The following is a 16378-nucleotide window of genomic DNA, read 5'->3' as shown; positions in this document are numbered from 1 at the left end:
TTCTTTATTTACAAAATCTCGCATCTCGGTTAATGCTTTAACGCTCAGGCTGGAAGCTTTCCGAAAATCCCCTTAGTATGACGTAGTTAGATATTTCTATGAGGTCGTCGAGCGTGTCGATGTTATTGTGCAATTTTATTTAACTGTTTAGTGTTATTTAAAAGTTTGAGGTAGGCCTGGAGCATATTTGTTGTTTCGTGTTATTTAAAAAGTTTGAGGTAGGCCTGGAGCATATTTGTTGTTTCGTGTTATTTTAAAGTTGGAAGTAGGCCTGGAGCATATTTGTTGTTTCGTGTTATTTAAAAGTTTGAGGTAGGCCTGGAGCATATTTGTTGTTTCGTGTTATTAAATTGTTTAGTGTTATTTTAAAGTTGGAGGTAGGCCTGGAGCATATTTGTTGTTTCGTGTTATTAAAATGTTTAGTGTTATTTTAAAGTTGGAGGTAGGCCTGGAGCATATTTGTTGTTTCGTGTTATTTAAAAGTTTGAGGTAGGCCTGGAGCATATTTGTTGTTTCGTGTTATTTTAAAGTTGGAAGTAGGCCTGGAGCATATTTGTTGTTTCGTGTTATTTTAAAGTTGGAAGTAGGCCTGGAGCATATTTGTTGTTTCGTGTTATTAAATTGTTTAGTGTTATTTTAAAGTTGGAGGTAGGCCTGGAGCATATTTGTTGTTTAGTGTTATTTTAAAGTTGGAAGTAGGCCGGAGCATATTTGTTGTTTCGTGTTATTAAATTGTTTAGTGTTATTTCAAAGTTGGAAGTAGGCCTGGAGCATATTTGTTGTTTCGTGTTATTTTAAAGTTTGAGGTAGGCCTGGAGCATATTTGTTGTTTCGTGTTATTAAATTCTTTAGTGTTATTTTAAAGTTGGAGGTAGGCCTGGAGCATATTTGTTGTTTCGTGTTATTTTAAAGTTGGAAGTAGGCCTGGAGCATATCTGTTGTTTAGTGTTATTTTAAAGTTGGAAGTAGGCCTGGAGCATATTTGTTGTTTAGTGTTATTAAATTGTTTAGTGTTATTTTAAAGTTGGAAGTAGGCCTGGAGCATATTTGTTGTTTAGTGTTATTAAATTGTTTAGTGTTATTTTAAAGTTGGAAGTAGGCCTGGAGCATATTTTTTGTTTCGTGTTATTAAATTGTTTAGTGTTATTTTAAAGTTGGAGGTAGGCCTGGAGCATATTTGTTGTTTAGTGTTATTTTAAAGTTGGAGGTAGGCCTGGAGCATATTTTTTGTTTAGTGTTATTAAATTGTTTAGTGTTATTTTAAAGTTGGAAGTAGGCCTGGAGCATATTTTTTGTTTCGTGTTATTAAATTGTTTAGTGTTATTTTAAAGTTGGAGGTAGGCCTGGAGCATATTTGTTGTTTAGTGTTATTTTAAAGTTGGAGGTAGGCCTGGAGCATATTTGTTGTTTAGTGTTATTTTAAAGTTGGAAGTAGGCCTGGAGCATATTTGTTGTTTCGTGTTATTAAATTGTTTAGTGTTATTTCAAAGTTGGAAGTAGGCCTGGAGCATATTTGTTGTTTCGTGTTGTTTAATTGATTAGTGTTATTTTAAAGTTTGAGGTAGGCCTGGAGCATATTTGTTGTTTCGTGTTATTAAATTGTTTAGTGTTATTTTAAAGTTGGAAGTAGGCCTGGAGCATATTTGTTGTTTAGTGTTATTTTAAAGTTGGAGGTAAGCCTGGAGCATGTTTGTTGTTTAGTGGTATTTTAAAGTTGGAGGTAGGCCTGGAGCATATTTGTTTTTTCGTGTTATTCATTTATTTAGTGTTATTTTAAAGTTTATGGTAGGCCTTGAGCATATTTCTTGTTTATATAAGAGTTTAATGTTTTGTATGCAATATTTCCAATCTAGAACACAAGTTATGTTTTGAATGCAATATTCTCATCCTAATGGTAGGTAAGTGAACTTGTCCTTGTATTGAGTAAAATTAGATGGTAAATGTAAATGGCAAATGCAATACCACAGCTCGGAAGTGGTTTCATGCAATAGGCACTGGCGTAAAGTTACGGGGTTGCAGGATTGCCTGGCAACCCTTTGATTTTCTCCATACTAATAATGCGTAAGGAATTACGTTCGACCAAACGAAGACGGCATTATTACTGCGAAGAAACTTCGTTTACGTTCGTTAAAATATATCAATACCGATGCGTCATTCACGACACAAATGGGTTCAACTGGTATTTAAACTCCTGTTTGCTAAATAATTCACGTGTGAATCGCTATTATGAAGTCAATAATCAACGTGTGAATTTCTAATAAGTCGTAATCAATTGCCAGATCAAACAATCGCTATTATGACTCAATGAATCCACATGTAAATCCCTACTAATTCGTAATAAATATGCTGCTTGGCTGAGGAAAACATTGTATATAAATATAAAGCAGTGTTGGAAACCATTTAGGCAGTTTATTTCCGCGATATTTCGTTCTAGAAACCTACTATTTCCGATAGACGGGTCTTCGTTTGTAAGATAACCGCACACTCATGTGGGCTTGACGAAAGGCGCATGCGACATAGCAACTGTGACGTCACTGGTGGGACAATCGGATTTGACCGTTTCTCATTACACAGACTCGCTGAAATTTTAATTTGTCTCATCCCTAAGTATTTCTGAATACGTTTACGTTTGTATGAGCGTTTAAAAAGCACATATTTAAACGGTTGCAAACCGAAAACAAAGGGTTGCAAAAACTTCCTTTTTTTCTGGTTTTTGCAACCCTAACGTTTAGTAAAACTTTACGCCTATGGCAATAGGCATGAGCAATATACAATCTGTTAAGATGATTGCTTCTAAATTTTGAATCAGGTAATGTCCTATATATTATGATGTTATTGATAAATGTTATGTGTGCTGACCGAATGCCTCAATTAGGTTGTTACGTTACAGGTATGGCCGTATGGGTGCTTTCCATACCTGTACATAACTACCGATATCGATGTGTTCAATTCAACTTATTTATTTTGTTGTATTAATGCCAATGCATACATACAGAGACTGCTGCTGCTGCCAGGGATCACAAAGAAAAATGTAGGTTAACGAAGGGTTACTAGTTATTGTACTACCCATTTTATGTGTTCAATTGGTTGTGTTGTGTGCTATAATGGGGTTTAACTCAATAATTTTTTTTTTAGTTTATAGTAAAGTGGCTTAATAAAACACAATGGGGTACTTGGGGTAAGAAAGGACAAACCTCCTAGCCCGCTAAAAAAAGACAATTTATTGCAAACAACTTTTCTGGGTAAAAACAATTATGTGGCATATTTTTTATACTAACTTTAATTCTAAATGATAATTCTTTTTCGGTAAAACACAAATTACTAAATTAAACAAAAAATTGAAAACTTTTTATAGGGCTTGTTAAACTTTTGTGAAAAGGCCTTTCGTGATAAATTTATCATGAATGCAGGTATTTGTAATAAAAAACAACTGTGTTTTTTTCTGTTTTTATTTTTTCTGGGTAACACTAAAAGAGGGAAAAGGGAAAAGAGGGAAAAGAGGGAAATGGACACTACAAGGGGAAATAGGGAAAAGAGGGGAAAAGGGTAAACTTGCATTTCTAAAAAAGGGGAAAAGGAAAAGAGGGAAAACAGGGAAATGCTGCTTAGTAAAAAAACGATATTTTTTAAATTTGATTTTATTTACTTAACTTTGAAATTAGAAAAAGGGAACAGCAGAAAATTAATACTAACAAGGGAAAAGATGAAAAATAAAGAAAAGAGGGAAACAGGGAAAAGGAGTCTTCCCTCTTTTTCCTGTTTTCCCTCTTTTCAACTGTTTTCCTTTTCCCTTTTTCTCTCTTTTTCTTTTCCACCATTATCCCCCTTTTCCCTCTTTTAGTGTTACCCGTTTTTTTCTACCCCAACCAATACTAACTTTGTGATAAAATTAATTTTAAAATGTAAATTAAATTATTTTAATTAATGATTTAATTGATTTTAAAGGTAATTAAGTATCAAAATCAGACATTTTACAGCTTTGCCCACATTTTCTGATAATGTAATTTATGTTTTAAGTTAAGGCTGTTTAATTAGGTCATTTTTATGATTATTGCTGAATTTACTTTAGATAAAGTTAAGATGTCATTTAGATTTTCAAAAGTCTTTATAATTTAGTTAAAACCATAAATTTATAATTTAAGTAAATCAAGTGTAATGCTCTGGTTACTTCTTGTGGTTTATATAGGTTATTAAATTTATGGGCTTTTTTTTAGTCCAATAAATGTTATTTGCGGGTAAGCTTATGTTTAAAAGGAAGTAGTGAAGTAAAACTATAAAAGAAAAAAAAGGAAATTTGAGGTTTCTGAGAAAATAGAGACTACATAGTGCATAGGTTGTATGACTAATATATTTGTGTGCTGTACTTCCAATATTTTTTTCTCAGGGTAGGCCTGCATACCCTGCACCATATAAATCGACGCCAGTGGCTTAATGTATGCGTAGCCGTAAATCAAACCAAAAGTTTTAATTCACCACTTCCATTGGCCTGCGGTAGCAACAATAATCTATGTTTTGAATCTTATCTACAATAATCTACTTGCCTGGCTATCGGGCACACTTTGGTTGCAATGCAGGCGCCTAAACCACTAAGCCACGACGCCAGCAGCATACTAGATACCACTTTACTGATATTGTGAAATATGTGAAATAAGTTGAATTGAACACATCGATATCGGTAGTTATGTACAGGTATGGAAAGCACCCATACGGCCATACCTGTAACGTAACAACCTAATTGAGGCATTCGGTCAGCACACATAACATTTATCAATAACATCATAATATATAGGACATTACCTGATCCAAAATTTAGAAGCAATCATCTTAACAGATTGTATATTGCTCATGCCTATTGCCATAGGCGTAAAGTTTTACTAAACGTTAGGGTTGCAAAAACCAGAAAAAAAGGAAGTCTTTGCAACCCTTTGTTTTCGGTTTGCAACCGTTTAAATATGTGCTTTTTAAACGCTCATACAAACGTAAACGTATTCAGAAATACTTAGGGATGAATGAGACAAATTAAAATTACGCGGGTTCGGCGAGTCCGTGTAATGAGAAACGGTCAAATCCGATTGCTGCGCCAGTAACGTCACAGTTGCTATGTCGCATGCGCCTTTCGTCAAGCCCACACGGGTGTGCGGTTATCTTACAAACGAAGATCCGTCCATCGGAAATAGTAGGTTTCTAGAACGAAATATCGCGGAAATAAACTGCCTAAATCGTTTCCAACACTGCTTTATATTTATATACAATGTTTTCCTCAGCCAAGCAGCATATTTATTACGAATTAGTAGGGATTTACATGTGGATTCATTGCATCATAATAGCGGTTGTTTGAACCTGGCAATTGATTACGACATAATAGCAATTCACACGTTGATTATTGACTTCATAATAGCAATTCACACGTTGATTATTGACTTCATAATAGCGATTCACACGTGAATTATTTAGCAAACAGGAGTTTAAATACCAGTTGAACGCATTTGTGTCGTGAATGACGCATCGGTATTGACATATTTTAACGAACGTAAACGAAGTTTGTTTGCAGTAATAATAGCGTCTTCGTTTGGTTGAACGTAATTCCTTACGCATTATTAGTATGAAGAAAATCAAAGGGTTGCCAGGCAATCCTGCAACCCCGTAACTTTACGCCAGTGCCTATTGCATGAAACCACTTTCGAGCTGTGGTATTGCATTTGCCATTTACATTTACCATCTGATTTTACTCAATACAAGGACAAGTTCACTTACCTACCATTAGGATGAGAATATTGCATTCAAAACATAACTTGTGTTCTAGATTGGAAATATTGCATACAAAACATTAAACTCTTATATAAACAAGAAATATGCTCAAGGCCTACCTTAAACTTTAAAATAACACTAAACAAATAAATAACACGAAACAACAAATATGCTTCAGGCATACATCCAACTTTAAAATCACATGAAACAACAAATATGCTCCAGGCCTACCTCCAACTTTAAAATAACACGAAACAACAAATATGCTCCAGGCCTACTTCCAACTTTAAAATCACACTAAACAACAAATATGCTCCAGGCCTACTTCCAACTTTAAAATAACACTAAACAATTTAATAACACGAAACAACAAATATGCTCCAGGCCTACTTCCAACTTTAAAATAACACGAAACAACAAATATGCTCCAGGCCTACCTCAAACTTTGAAATAACACGAAACAACAAATATGCTCCAGGCCTACCTCCAACTTTAAAATAACACTAAACAATTTAATAACACGAAACAACAAATATGCTCCAGGCCTACTTCCAACTTTAAAATAACACTAAACAACAAATATGCTCCAGGCCTACCTCCAACTTTAAAATAACACTAAACAATTTAATAACACGAAACAACAAATATGCTCCAGGCCTACCTCCAACTTTAAAATAACACGAAACAATTTAATAACACGAAACAACAAAGATGCTCCAGGCCTACTTCCAACTTTGAAATAACACGAAACAACAAATATGCTCCAGGCCTACTTCCAACTTTAAAATAACACTAAACAACAAATATGCTCCAGGCCTACCTCCAACTTTAAAATAACACGAAACAATTTAATAACACGAAACAACAAATATGCTCCAGGCCTACTTCCAACTTTGAAATAACACGAAACAACAAATATGCTCCAGGCCTACTTCCAACTTTAAAATAACACTAAACAACAAATATGCTCCAGGCCTACCTCCAACTTTAAAATAACACGAAACAATTTAATAACACGAAACAACAAATATGCTCCAGGCCTACTTCCAACTTTGAAATAACACGAAACAACAAATATGCTCCAGGCCTACCTCCAACTTTAAAATAACACGAAACAATTTAATAACACGAAACAACAAATATGCTCCAGGCCTACTTCCAACTTTAAAATAACACGAAACAACAAATATGCTCCAGGCCTACTTCCAACTTTAAAATAACACGAAACAACAAATATGCTCCAGGCCTACTTCCAACTTTAAAATAACACGAAACAACAAATATGCTCCAGGCCTACCTCCAACTTTAAAATAACACGAAACAATTTAATAACACGAAACAACAGATATGCTCCAGGCCTACTTCCAACTTTGAAATAACACGAAACAACAAATATGCTCCAGGCCTACTTCCAACTTTAAAATAACACTAAACAACAAATATGCTCCAGGCCTACCTCCAACTTTAAAATAACACTAAACAATTTAATAACACGAAACAACAAATATGCTCCAGGCCTACTTCCAACTTTAAAATAACACGAAACAACAAATATGCTCCAGGCCTACCTCCAACTTTAAAATAACACGAAACAATTTAATAACACGAAACAACAAAGATGCTCCAGGCCTACTTCCAACTTTGAAATAACACGAAACAACAAATATGCTCCAGGCCTACTTCCAACTTTAAAATAACACTAAACAACAAATATGCTCCAGGCCTACCTCCAACTTTAAAATAACACGAAACAATTTAATAACACGAAACAACAAATATGCTCCAGGCCTACTTCCAACTTTAAAATAACACGAAACAACAAATATGCTCCAGGCCTACTTCCAACTTTTAAATAACACTAAACAACAAATATGCTCCAGGCCTACTTCCAACTTTAAAATAACACTAAACAACAAATATGCTCCAGGCCTACCTCCAACTTTAAAATAACACGAAACAATTTAATAACACGAAACACCAAATATGCTCCAGGCCTACTTCCAACTTTTAAATAACACTAAACAACAAATATGCTCCAGGCCTACTTCCAACTTTAAAATAACACGAAACAACAAATATGCTCCAGGCCTACCTCAAACTTTAAAATAACACGAAACAACAAATATGCTCCAGGCCTACCTCAAACTTTAAAATAACACGAAACAACAAATATGCTCCAGGCCTACCTCAAAATTTTAAATAATACTAAACAGTTAAATAAAATTGCGCAATAACATCGACACGCTCGACGACCTCATAGAAATATCTAACTACGTCATACTAAGGGGATTTTCGGAAAGCTTCCAGCCTGAGCGTTAAAGCATTAACCTCGCATCTCACGCAATCTGGAGTAAATCGTTCGATCCAACGCTTCAGTGATTACGACACAGATACAGTATACTAGAATAAACATATAGCGATTTTGTCCCTATTTTTTGGTAATATTTTAAAGAGAAATATGTAATGTAATCAAACACGGAATTCTTGATACCTTTAACGTACGTCTCTGTTACAATCTGTATTAGAATGTATAATATGAGGCGAACTCTATTAATAGCGCGATTTCAATCACTTTGGTCTATTTCGCTATTAAACAAGTAACAACGGTCAATGGGAGACGTGAGAAAAACGGTTTTATAATTATTTGAACGCTCTTTGTTTACTACCGAATGGGACAAAAAAAGAATGAAAATATGTCCCATCTCCTCCCATCCTACTGTTAATATATCCTGTTATACAATATTTGCTTGGGTGGCGCGTATCGGGTAACGTAAGATTCTATAACAAACAGTCGAGCAATCATTATCGCCATACAGCAGTAAAGTACACACAAGGCAACCGAAAAATGTGAGAAATTTAAATCCACCGCGTCAATCATTTGATTCGCCGACGTCTCCCGCTTTTCGTTGATTCCCCGGGCATGTAAAATGTCGTCCTTACAACACGTTGCAACTGTACAAGGCAGTTTGGATGAAGCAGCATCAAAGTAGCACTTTTTGGATATACTCAGAGCAGGATTATAAACAAGAGCTGAAGTTAAGTACTATTGCTACTGTTTACTATTACTCAATTATAAACTATTTTTTTAGCTATTAGTGTTACTTAATTTAATATAAAGTAGTACTTAGTACATAATACTAAGTATTGTGCCTTGCGATAAAAACTATATTCTTATTTTATCTTTAATCTAATTTAATCTAACTTTTAACCAAATTATTTCAGTAATTTCGCTAGGGTTCCTATTTTTGTCACAATAAAAGTGATTTGTCGCAACTTCGATTTACGCAATCGCCGCGCTCGTTACGTCACAATACGTCTATGTATGACAACGCGTCATAACCGCCTCGATCGCCATCGCTTATGATTATTACGTCATGGTCAGGTTCACGCTCGAGTTTGCAACGTCACAATGCGATTTCTTCTACATGCTTGCTTTTCGCGATCTTTTCATGGGGCCCCATGCGCGCTGGCACATTACTTATACATTTTCATGTATTTAGTTTTAATTATAATCGCGCTGTCAGCGCAAAAGGAAGCAAGAAGATTAAAGATTTGGTAAAGTATAAATCACAATAGGCGTTGTTATGTACACCAGTTATTTTCCAGATGCCATCAGACGTGACGTCACGAAGTGGTGATGACACAACAGAAGAACCCACTGCGTAAGTAGATTGGTTTTGTCACAACACCAATTACTTGAAACTGTAATTTTAAGATATTCATTTTTTTAGAACATGGTGCGTGACGTCACAGAGGATCAAGAGGGCAGAGGGCGATTCGGGAATGAAGGTAATTCTAATGTAATAATATAAACGGACAGTTAACGCTTTTATTGTTGCAGAAAAGCCAGCGTATATGCTGCCGAAGAAAAGCGCAAGGTAGAGTACTGTATAATACTTCCTATTATTAGTACTAAAAGGTATTCTTTTGCAAAAGTTAGTTCTCAAAGTAAAGAATGTTTGATAGAAGACTAAAACAAAATAAACATCCGTATATGAAATGAACCGCTAACGAAAATATCTGACGTTTGTATTAATTATTTCTGTAGAGCAATAGGAATATACTGTTGGCGCATATTATCCCTCCTTTCATAATTGTTTAAAACTATTAACAACGTTCTTTTAGACTAGAGTCCTGGGTAATGCGGGTTATATAATTCTGTAAATATCCTTTGTTAACTACCAAATGAAAATAAAAACTTAATAAAATAAAGTACCATCTTACCCTAACCTAATATTCGTTTGTTTTGCAGCAAAGAGCAAAGACCAAGAAGATGACTGAAGATTCCGGTTTGAGGTTTTGTTTAGGCTTAGTTAGGAGTTGTATATTGTTGGGGTGTGGTTGCTGGAGCACTCTTACAGTGTTGCCGGATTTGTGTTTGTGCCCTATTTTTGCTGGACCTAATGTGGCCAGCCTTTTTGTCAGTCACTACTTTAGTGCATTTTGCATGTCACTGAAATATATGCAATGAAACTATGGCAAACATCTTGCTGGATCGGATTTTGTTGTTGTACACGTCATTGTGTGTTTCTTCTGCAATGGTCGAATCTTTTAATGATTCTGCATTGTCCTAATCACTTGATAAGAACGACATGTTGGTACACAAATACTTAAGTAATATCCACGCGCATTATAATATACACGCAGTTATAATAGAGTAAGTATTTAATATACCCCTCATTTTTCACTCATTAAATGTCCCTGTTAACATTTTGCTATTTTTTACAAAAGCCTGATTGTGACGCTGGCCACGTTACAATTACGCTGTACGTCGATGGGTCTTTGAGGCCCAGCGTTCGGTGCGGTTATGTCACTGTTCTAGACTGAGTTATGTTATTGTTGGATTGCTGCGAGGACGTCGCCGCCAGTGATGCTACGCTAGATTTAGGTCACTATCGGTGCAGTGATGCTACGCTCAGTCACTTAGATCACTTCTGGTACAGTGATGCTACGCTCAATTATTTAGGTCACTATTAGTGCGGTTCGTTACAACCTGATACAGTTTCATGACGGTCGAAGCAGTGCTTAACATCCGGACGGTATTATATTGCGTGTAGGATACGACGAGAGTATCGCGGTACCAACATGGCGACTTATCTTTTGATTGGGGCATGCGGAGCTGTTATTAGCTTCGACCCCCTTGTGGTCGAACATATAATCATTTGTACACTACAGATGATTATCCTTCAGGATTTGAACCATACTTTCCTTGAAGATGTTTCAATGATTATGTTCGCGTTATTAACTTTTTGCAACTGTCCAATTTTGGTTATGATTGAGCTGTTGATTTTGTTGCATGCTTTGTTGCACTTTTTGTATTTTCACCTCATTGTATCATTTTTGTTTTTTTGTCGTTGTCGTGCACATGTGTATGTGCATTCGTTCGTTGTATCATTTTTGTCTATGGGGGGTACTTTAACCTGCGTGGACAGTAACATCCCGCAAGGGTTTCTCACCTTAGTAGAAACCCACTACCATTGGCTGGGGGCTTGTCGTGCCGTAGTGGCTTTCCACCAACGCCAGCCACATAAACTATGAAGGTATTTTAATCCTTTTTTATTTTTTCAGAAAGCAATTAATTCCTGGACACCTTTTAGGAACTGCTGTTTATACTTACATTGCTACAATATTGTTTTTTTCCAATATCTTCAAGCAGTCGAATGCATTAAACGTAAACCACAGTTAATTTGTGTGTTGTGTTGCTTTTAGTAAAAAAAATTTGCTAATAAACTATTCCGCACGTAGGCAGTAGAGATTTGAATAAACATATTCGCACTTTTGCCATTTTACATTAAAGTTGTCGTTTGAACATCATAATACTCACTTCCTCGCTCGATTATAGCTTTTGTTTTAAACAGAAATTTTGTAGTAATTGTACCCATTTGGTAGTAAACAAAGATCACTCAAAGAACTGTAAACACCTATCTCACGACTCCCATGGATCCATGTTTTGTTTGTCGTAGGGGGAAGACCCCTACCGTTAACTACTATAGTGGGAGGGGAGATGACACCTTTTACACACAATATCCAAAAACCCGTATTGAACAATTAACAACGGTCTATGAAAGTCGTGAGAATATTTCCTTGAATGTTCTTTTGTTTGCTACCAAGTGGAACGAGAAACTAGAATGAAAAGGTGTACCATTTTTCCCAACCTACTATATAAACAAACGTGTGTTTACACATAGACTATGCTCACAGCTATATACCATATTTCGGTGGGCGCCTATCCAGTCTACGTTGGACTATATATACATATAGTCGAGCTAAAAACAAATCAAACTGCTGATCTGATAACAATAATATAGCAGGTTGGGGTAAGAAGGGACATTAAATTTTCTCGTTCAATTTGATAGTAAAAAAAAACATTTAAAAAATACATAACCAAAGCCTTCGGAGCCTCAGGACTATCAAAAGGATGTTTTTTATTGTTTATAACACGATTAGAGAATATGAGATAGCATGTGCTAATGTGTCCCATCTTACCCCACAGAACTATAACTACAGTAGTAACAGGATATCCAAATACACCCACAGTTTTCCACCCACAGTACTACATAAACATAAACACATCCTGTGAGCAACAAAGCAGTACGCTGCTGTCAGATAAACCAATACCAACTAAGGCAACTGGTTTAACAGAAAATTTGTAACTGTATGAAACTTCTAGGAACTCTTCGTTGAAGCAGTTACAGATTGTCAAACAACATATCTTTATATTACACCTATGCAGATATGCTTATCAGATCATGTAAATATTAACAGCACAATGTTTAACAGGTATGAAAGTATATTTAAAGTTTTAGATAACTTGTTTTATCTGAAATACACAAAAAATATTTTTCTTTAAATAAATGAAATGTTTACATAGAAGGGAATGTGAAGTAAATTGTTACCAAGCACTTGGAATTTGGCCTTTTTATTTCATTTGTAATAAACCACAGTAATATAACAACAACCAAAAGTATAAAAGATTCTACAAAAGCAAATATTAAATGTAACAAATAGAAAATAACGGCTAACAATAATAAAAAAAAAACAAAGGCATATAGTTTTAAAAGAACAACGAACAAGGTGTATTATATTTAGCGACAGTTATAAGGAAGATCCAACCTCTGACGTTTCTGGTTCAATCTTTGGAAGAATTCTTTTATATCATCAGCGGTGACAACCTTTCCCTGGTCAGCAAATGATTTGAGAAAATCTGACAAACCATCTTTCATATTATTGAATCCATGGATCATTTCTATCTGGTGTACTCTTGACATGCCCTCTACTGCTTCAAGGCCAGTCGTTTGGTTTCTATTTAACTTGCCTTTATCTTCATATGCTCTCACAGTGTCGTTTTCATCGAGCAAGAAAGCTACTTTTAGCTCATCATAAAGACTCTTACAGTCCTCGCATCTGCATAATACTAAACGCCAATCACAAGGCCAAAATGTTGCCCCTGTAATCTTAACAGCAGGAATGTCTTTTATTTTGCAAATATTTTTTCCAGTCTCTGGCTTAATTTCTTTATCTTTATGATCTCCATTCTCACCTGCTCCGTTGGAATCCAGATTTTTATCTTTGGCTTGTGTATCAGTTTCTTTACTTTCATGCTTGCTGCTTTCACCATTGCTATTTGAAGCATCATTTTTTTCTCTATCAATTGATTTATCCAGATCCGTCCTACTTAGGGCTTCCACTTTAGTTGGAGCAGCAAAAATGGCGTTGTACTTGTGCAAAAACGTGCAGCGCTTCGTGCACTCAAAACAAACCATCTCAGAATACTCTAAACCAGGTGTGAACTTTGTTTCACCGAGATGTCTGGTGTGGTACCAATCCTCACACACCACACACTGGATCATTTCATCATCAATGTCATCTTCATCATCTGGGTACGGTCGATTGCAAGTGCAATACAAACCCTTGAAGTTCTGCCCATAAACATTCTGCTCATTGGTGGCTGCTTTATTTGGTACCAATTTGCATTTGAAGCCTTGATATTTTGAATTTCCGCAGTCACACCGAAAATTGCGCTTGGTGTAAAGTTCATACAACTCATGGGAATTATGACACTCTAGTGAACATGCAAGGCATATTCCTGCTTCTTCATCTCCAGTGCCACAAGTGCTGCATGCGTAAATTGCTTGACGCTGCACATAACCATGAGTGTACGTGCATTCCTTGTCATCACTCCCTCCAAGCACAGCGCTTGCAGTTTCTTCTAACTCGTCATCTTCTGCTATAATATCCTGTAGAGATAAAGACTCCTCGTTGTCCAAATCATCAGCTTTTCGTTTTTCTGACATTTTCCACAACTCTTATCTTACACCTGCACTAAATGAAGATTGGGTTATACACAATTATATATCAACAACGCAATACACAAGTGAGACTAATTCAGAATTGTACAATTTTAACTTAATGACATCAATAGTTGACAGCACAGGCACCAAACCTGGGGTGGCAGGCAATGAATGATGCCCCACAATTACATCACATTAGGCAGTTGGAAATAGCATTAGATGAAAATTGTTTTTATTCGATTTTGTGACTGACAACTGCTGTCACCCCTGATTTTTATAGGGTTCGGTGCCTGGGTGTGACAATTGTTAGAGCAAGGCACGTTTCTTGAAACTGAATTAATTTGTGGGTGAAAATTATTAACCAATGTAAAAACAAGAACACCCACAAGCCACAACCAAAGCTCTTCAATATGCAAGTGAAAAGAAACTAAAATTCAGCTCAAGCATTGAATATTTACGATAATCACAACAAGAGTGTAATACACCACAGTTCAAATACATATCAACAAGATATCTTAGTCAAAGCTTTTATTTACACAGTTTTTCAATTAGGTCTCATCTTTTTAGGAAATTTTACTTTACAATATAGGAATGTAACAGAAATAAGACTTCCCTTCTTCATGCTGCGTTCGTGAGAAAATATACCTAACATCAAGAAGACATAACTCCTACCTGCTTAAATGAAATTATTGATATTAAAATTAAATCAGTTGCTCGGGAGATTGAATTGAACCCCACGCTATTGACTATGATCCAAAATGTAAAGGGTCACGTTTTGTTGTTTTGGCTGCTGTACCTTGTGTGCCCTACAATTGATTTGAATTGCATTGCCAGCTATAAGACCATGTTGTATTGCTTGCCAAATAAATTTGAATTGAACCAACTAAAATTGAATTGAATTGCCAAAATGTAAAATAAGATTGAGATTGTCCCTTGGCTTGGCCACTAAAAAATATCAGAATGTTTACATTTGATTTTATACAGATTTCTGTGCATAAGCCACCATATGTTATCCAGTTGAAAAAGGGAAAAATGGTTTACTCCTAATTAATGTTTTGTTTATAAAAATAGGGGGGCCCAAAGAATATGTCACGTATGTGCAACCAAGATAACAAACATATATACAAGCATTTAGTTGACTAGTATATGCCTAGTTTTAGTTTAGTACATTTTTCTGTGTTTTGTGCATCATCTTAGGCAGGGAAAACGTGGTCCATGATTTCCAACTGTGTTCAAACTATGGCGATCTAGAAGCTGATTTTCTTCCATCTGGAGATCCAGTTCTGCTGCGGCTTCTGTAGCTTCCATCAGAATGAGGTGAATGCTTCCTTTTATCGACTCCGTTATGGTTATCCTTCGAAGCTGAGCGTTTTCCAGACTTTTTGGGCGATCTGGATCGGCTACGTGAAGACGACCTCTTAGATTTATCTCTGCTTCCTGATCTGGATCGAGAGCGACTGTATCTTCCACTTTTTCTTCCTCTGCTTCCACTTCTTGAGCGAGATCTTGAGGGACTTTTAATATTCGGAGTGAGCTTGATATGTCGGCCATTTATTTCCGTTCCATTGAGCTTCTCAATTGCGTACTTCATCTCTTTCCTTGAAGAAAACTCAACCACGCCTTCATTTCTGCGATACCTGTTAGCATCAGCATACACAACCTCCCCACACTGGCGCATGTAATCTTTCAAATCTTGCCATGTGACTCGTGATGATAAATTTTCCACAATTAAGCGATAACCATGGTTTGGGATTCCTTTGGTTGAACTACGCGGTTGTTGTTGTTGATAATAAGATGAAGATGACGATCTTCGGGAAGAACTCTCTCTTCTACTATCCGGTGGAGCTGTATAGTTAGATACAAACTCGCCTCCTGGCCCACGAGGTGTACCTTTAGCGATTTCCAACATAACACGTTCACCGCATAAGCTTTTACCGTTTAGGTCATGAATTGCATCGTCGGCGTCTCGCTCATCGTCGAAAATAACGAACCCGAAGCCATTCTTTAGCATAAGATCGTTAATTTTCCCGTAACCTCTGAAAAAGTGCTCAACGTCGTTTTCCCGCGCTCTGTGGCTCAATCTGCCAATATAAACTCGCGATCGGTAAGACATGGCTGGTTTATCAGTCACACAACCTATTAAACCGTGCGTAAAACTAAAAAAACAATGGGTTTTGCAGCAATTTAATTAGTTATTAACAAATAAAGTTTACAACTACACAGCACGCCACGCTAACAAGCTTCTGACTTGGCATTTCTATCTTTCCCGCCTTCTTTTTTTCTTTTTTAGTTTGCTTTTTTCTATTTTGAAACCTTTTTTGTTTTTGCCTTTTTCTTCT

The 16378-nt window shown here is 36.0% G+C and overlaps 1 protein-coding gene, 1 long non-coding RNA gene and 1 pseudogene across 4 annotated transcripts; 1 reads left to right on the top strand and 2 right to left on the bottom strand.

Annotated features, from left to right (window-relative positions):
• The first annotated feature begins 8488 nt into the window (after positions 1–8488).
• Positions 8489–11493, top strand: LOC149740639 (uncharacterized). Of its 2 annotated transcripts, XR_016384412.1 has the most exons (5): positions 8489–9410; positions 9480–9537; positions 9590–9626; positions 10001–10044; positions 11317–11493. It is a non-coding gene; the product is annotated as an uncharacterized LOC149740639 (long non-coding RNA). The 2 variants fall into 2 exon arrangements; XR_016384411.1 differs by having other exon boundaries at positions 10001–11493.
• A 1027-nt stretch (positions 11494–12520) lies between these two features.
• Positions 12521–14042, bottom strand: LOC149740638 (putative E3 ubiquitin-protein ligase UBR7). The gene has a single exon (XM_089872443.1). The coding sequence runs from the start codon at positions 14040–14042 to the stop codon at positions 12834–12836; it is 1209 nt and encodes a 402-aa protein (XP_089728569.1). The 3' UTR covers positions 12521–12833.
• A 23-nt stretch (positions 14043–14065) lies between these two features.
• Positions 14066–16268, bottom strand: LOC149740637 (serine/arginine-rich splicing factor 5 pseudogene; annotated as a pseudogene). Its single transcript, XR_016384407.1, has 2 exons — positions 15208–16268; positions 14066–14984 (listed from the first exon to the last, which is right to left on the bottom strand). The product of XR_016384407.1 is annotated as a serine/arginine-rich splicing factor 5 pseudogene (transcript).
• Positions 16269–16378: the final 110 nt, after the last annotated feature.

The sequence above is a fragment of the Ciona robusta genome, chromosome 2 (genome assembly GCF_009617815.1).
Source record: "Ciona robusta chromosome 2, ASM961781v2".
In the NCBI taxonomy this organism is placed as follows: Eukaryota; Metazoa; Chordata; class Ascidiacea; order Phlebobranchia; family Cionidae; genus Ciona; species Ciona robusta.
The sequence above is the reverse complement of the archived record's forward strand: the minus strand, read 5'-3'. Positions and strand labels throughout refer to the sequence as shown.

What these genes read in the sequence shown, in the direction of transcription:
- LOC149740638 (XM_089872443.1), bottom strand. Translation starts at nt 14,042, where the DNA reads ATGTCAGAAAAACGAAAAGCTGATGATTTGGACAACGAGGAGTCTTTA.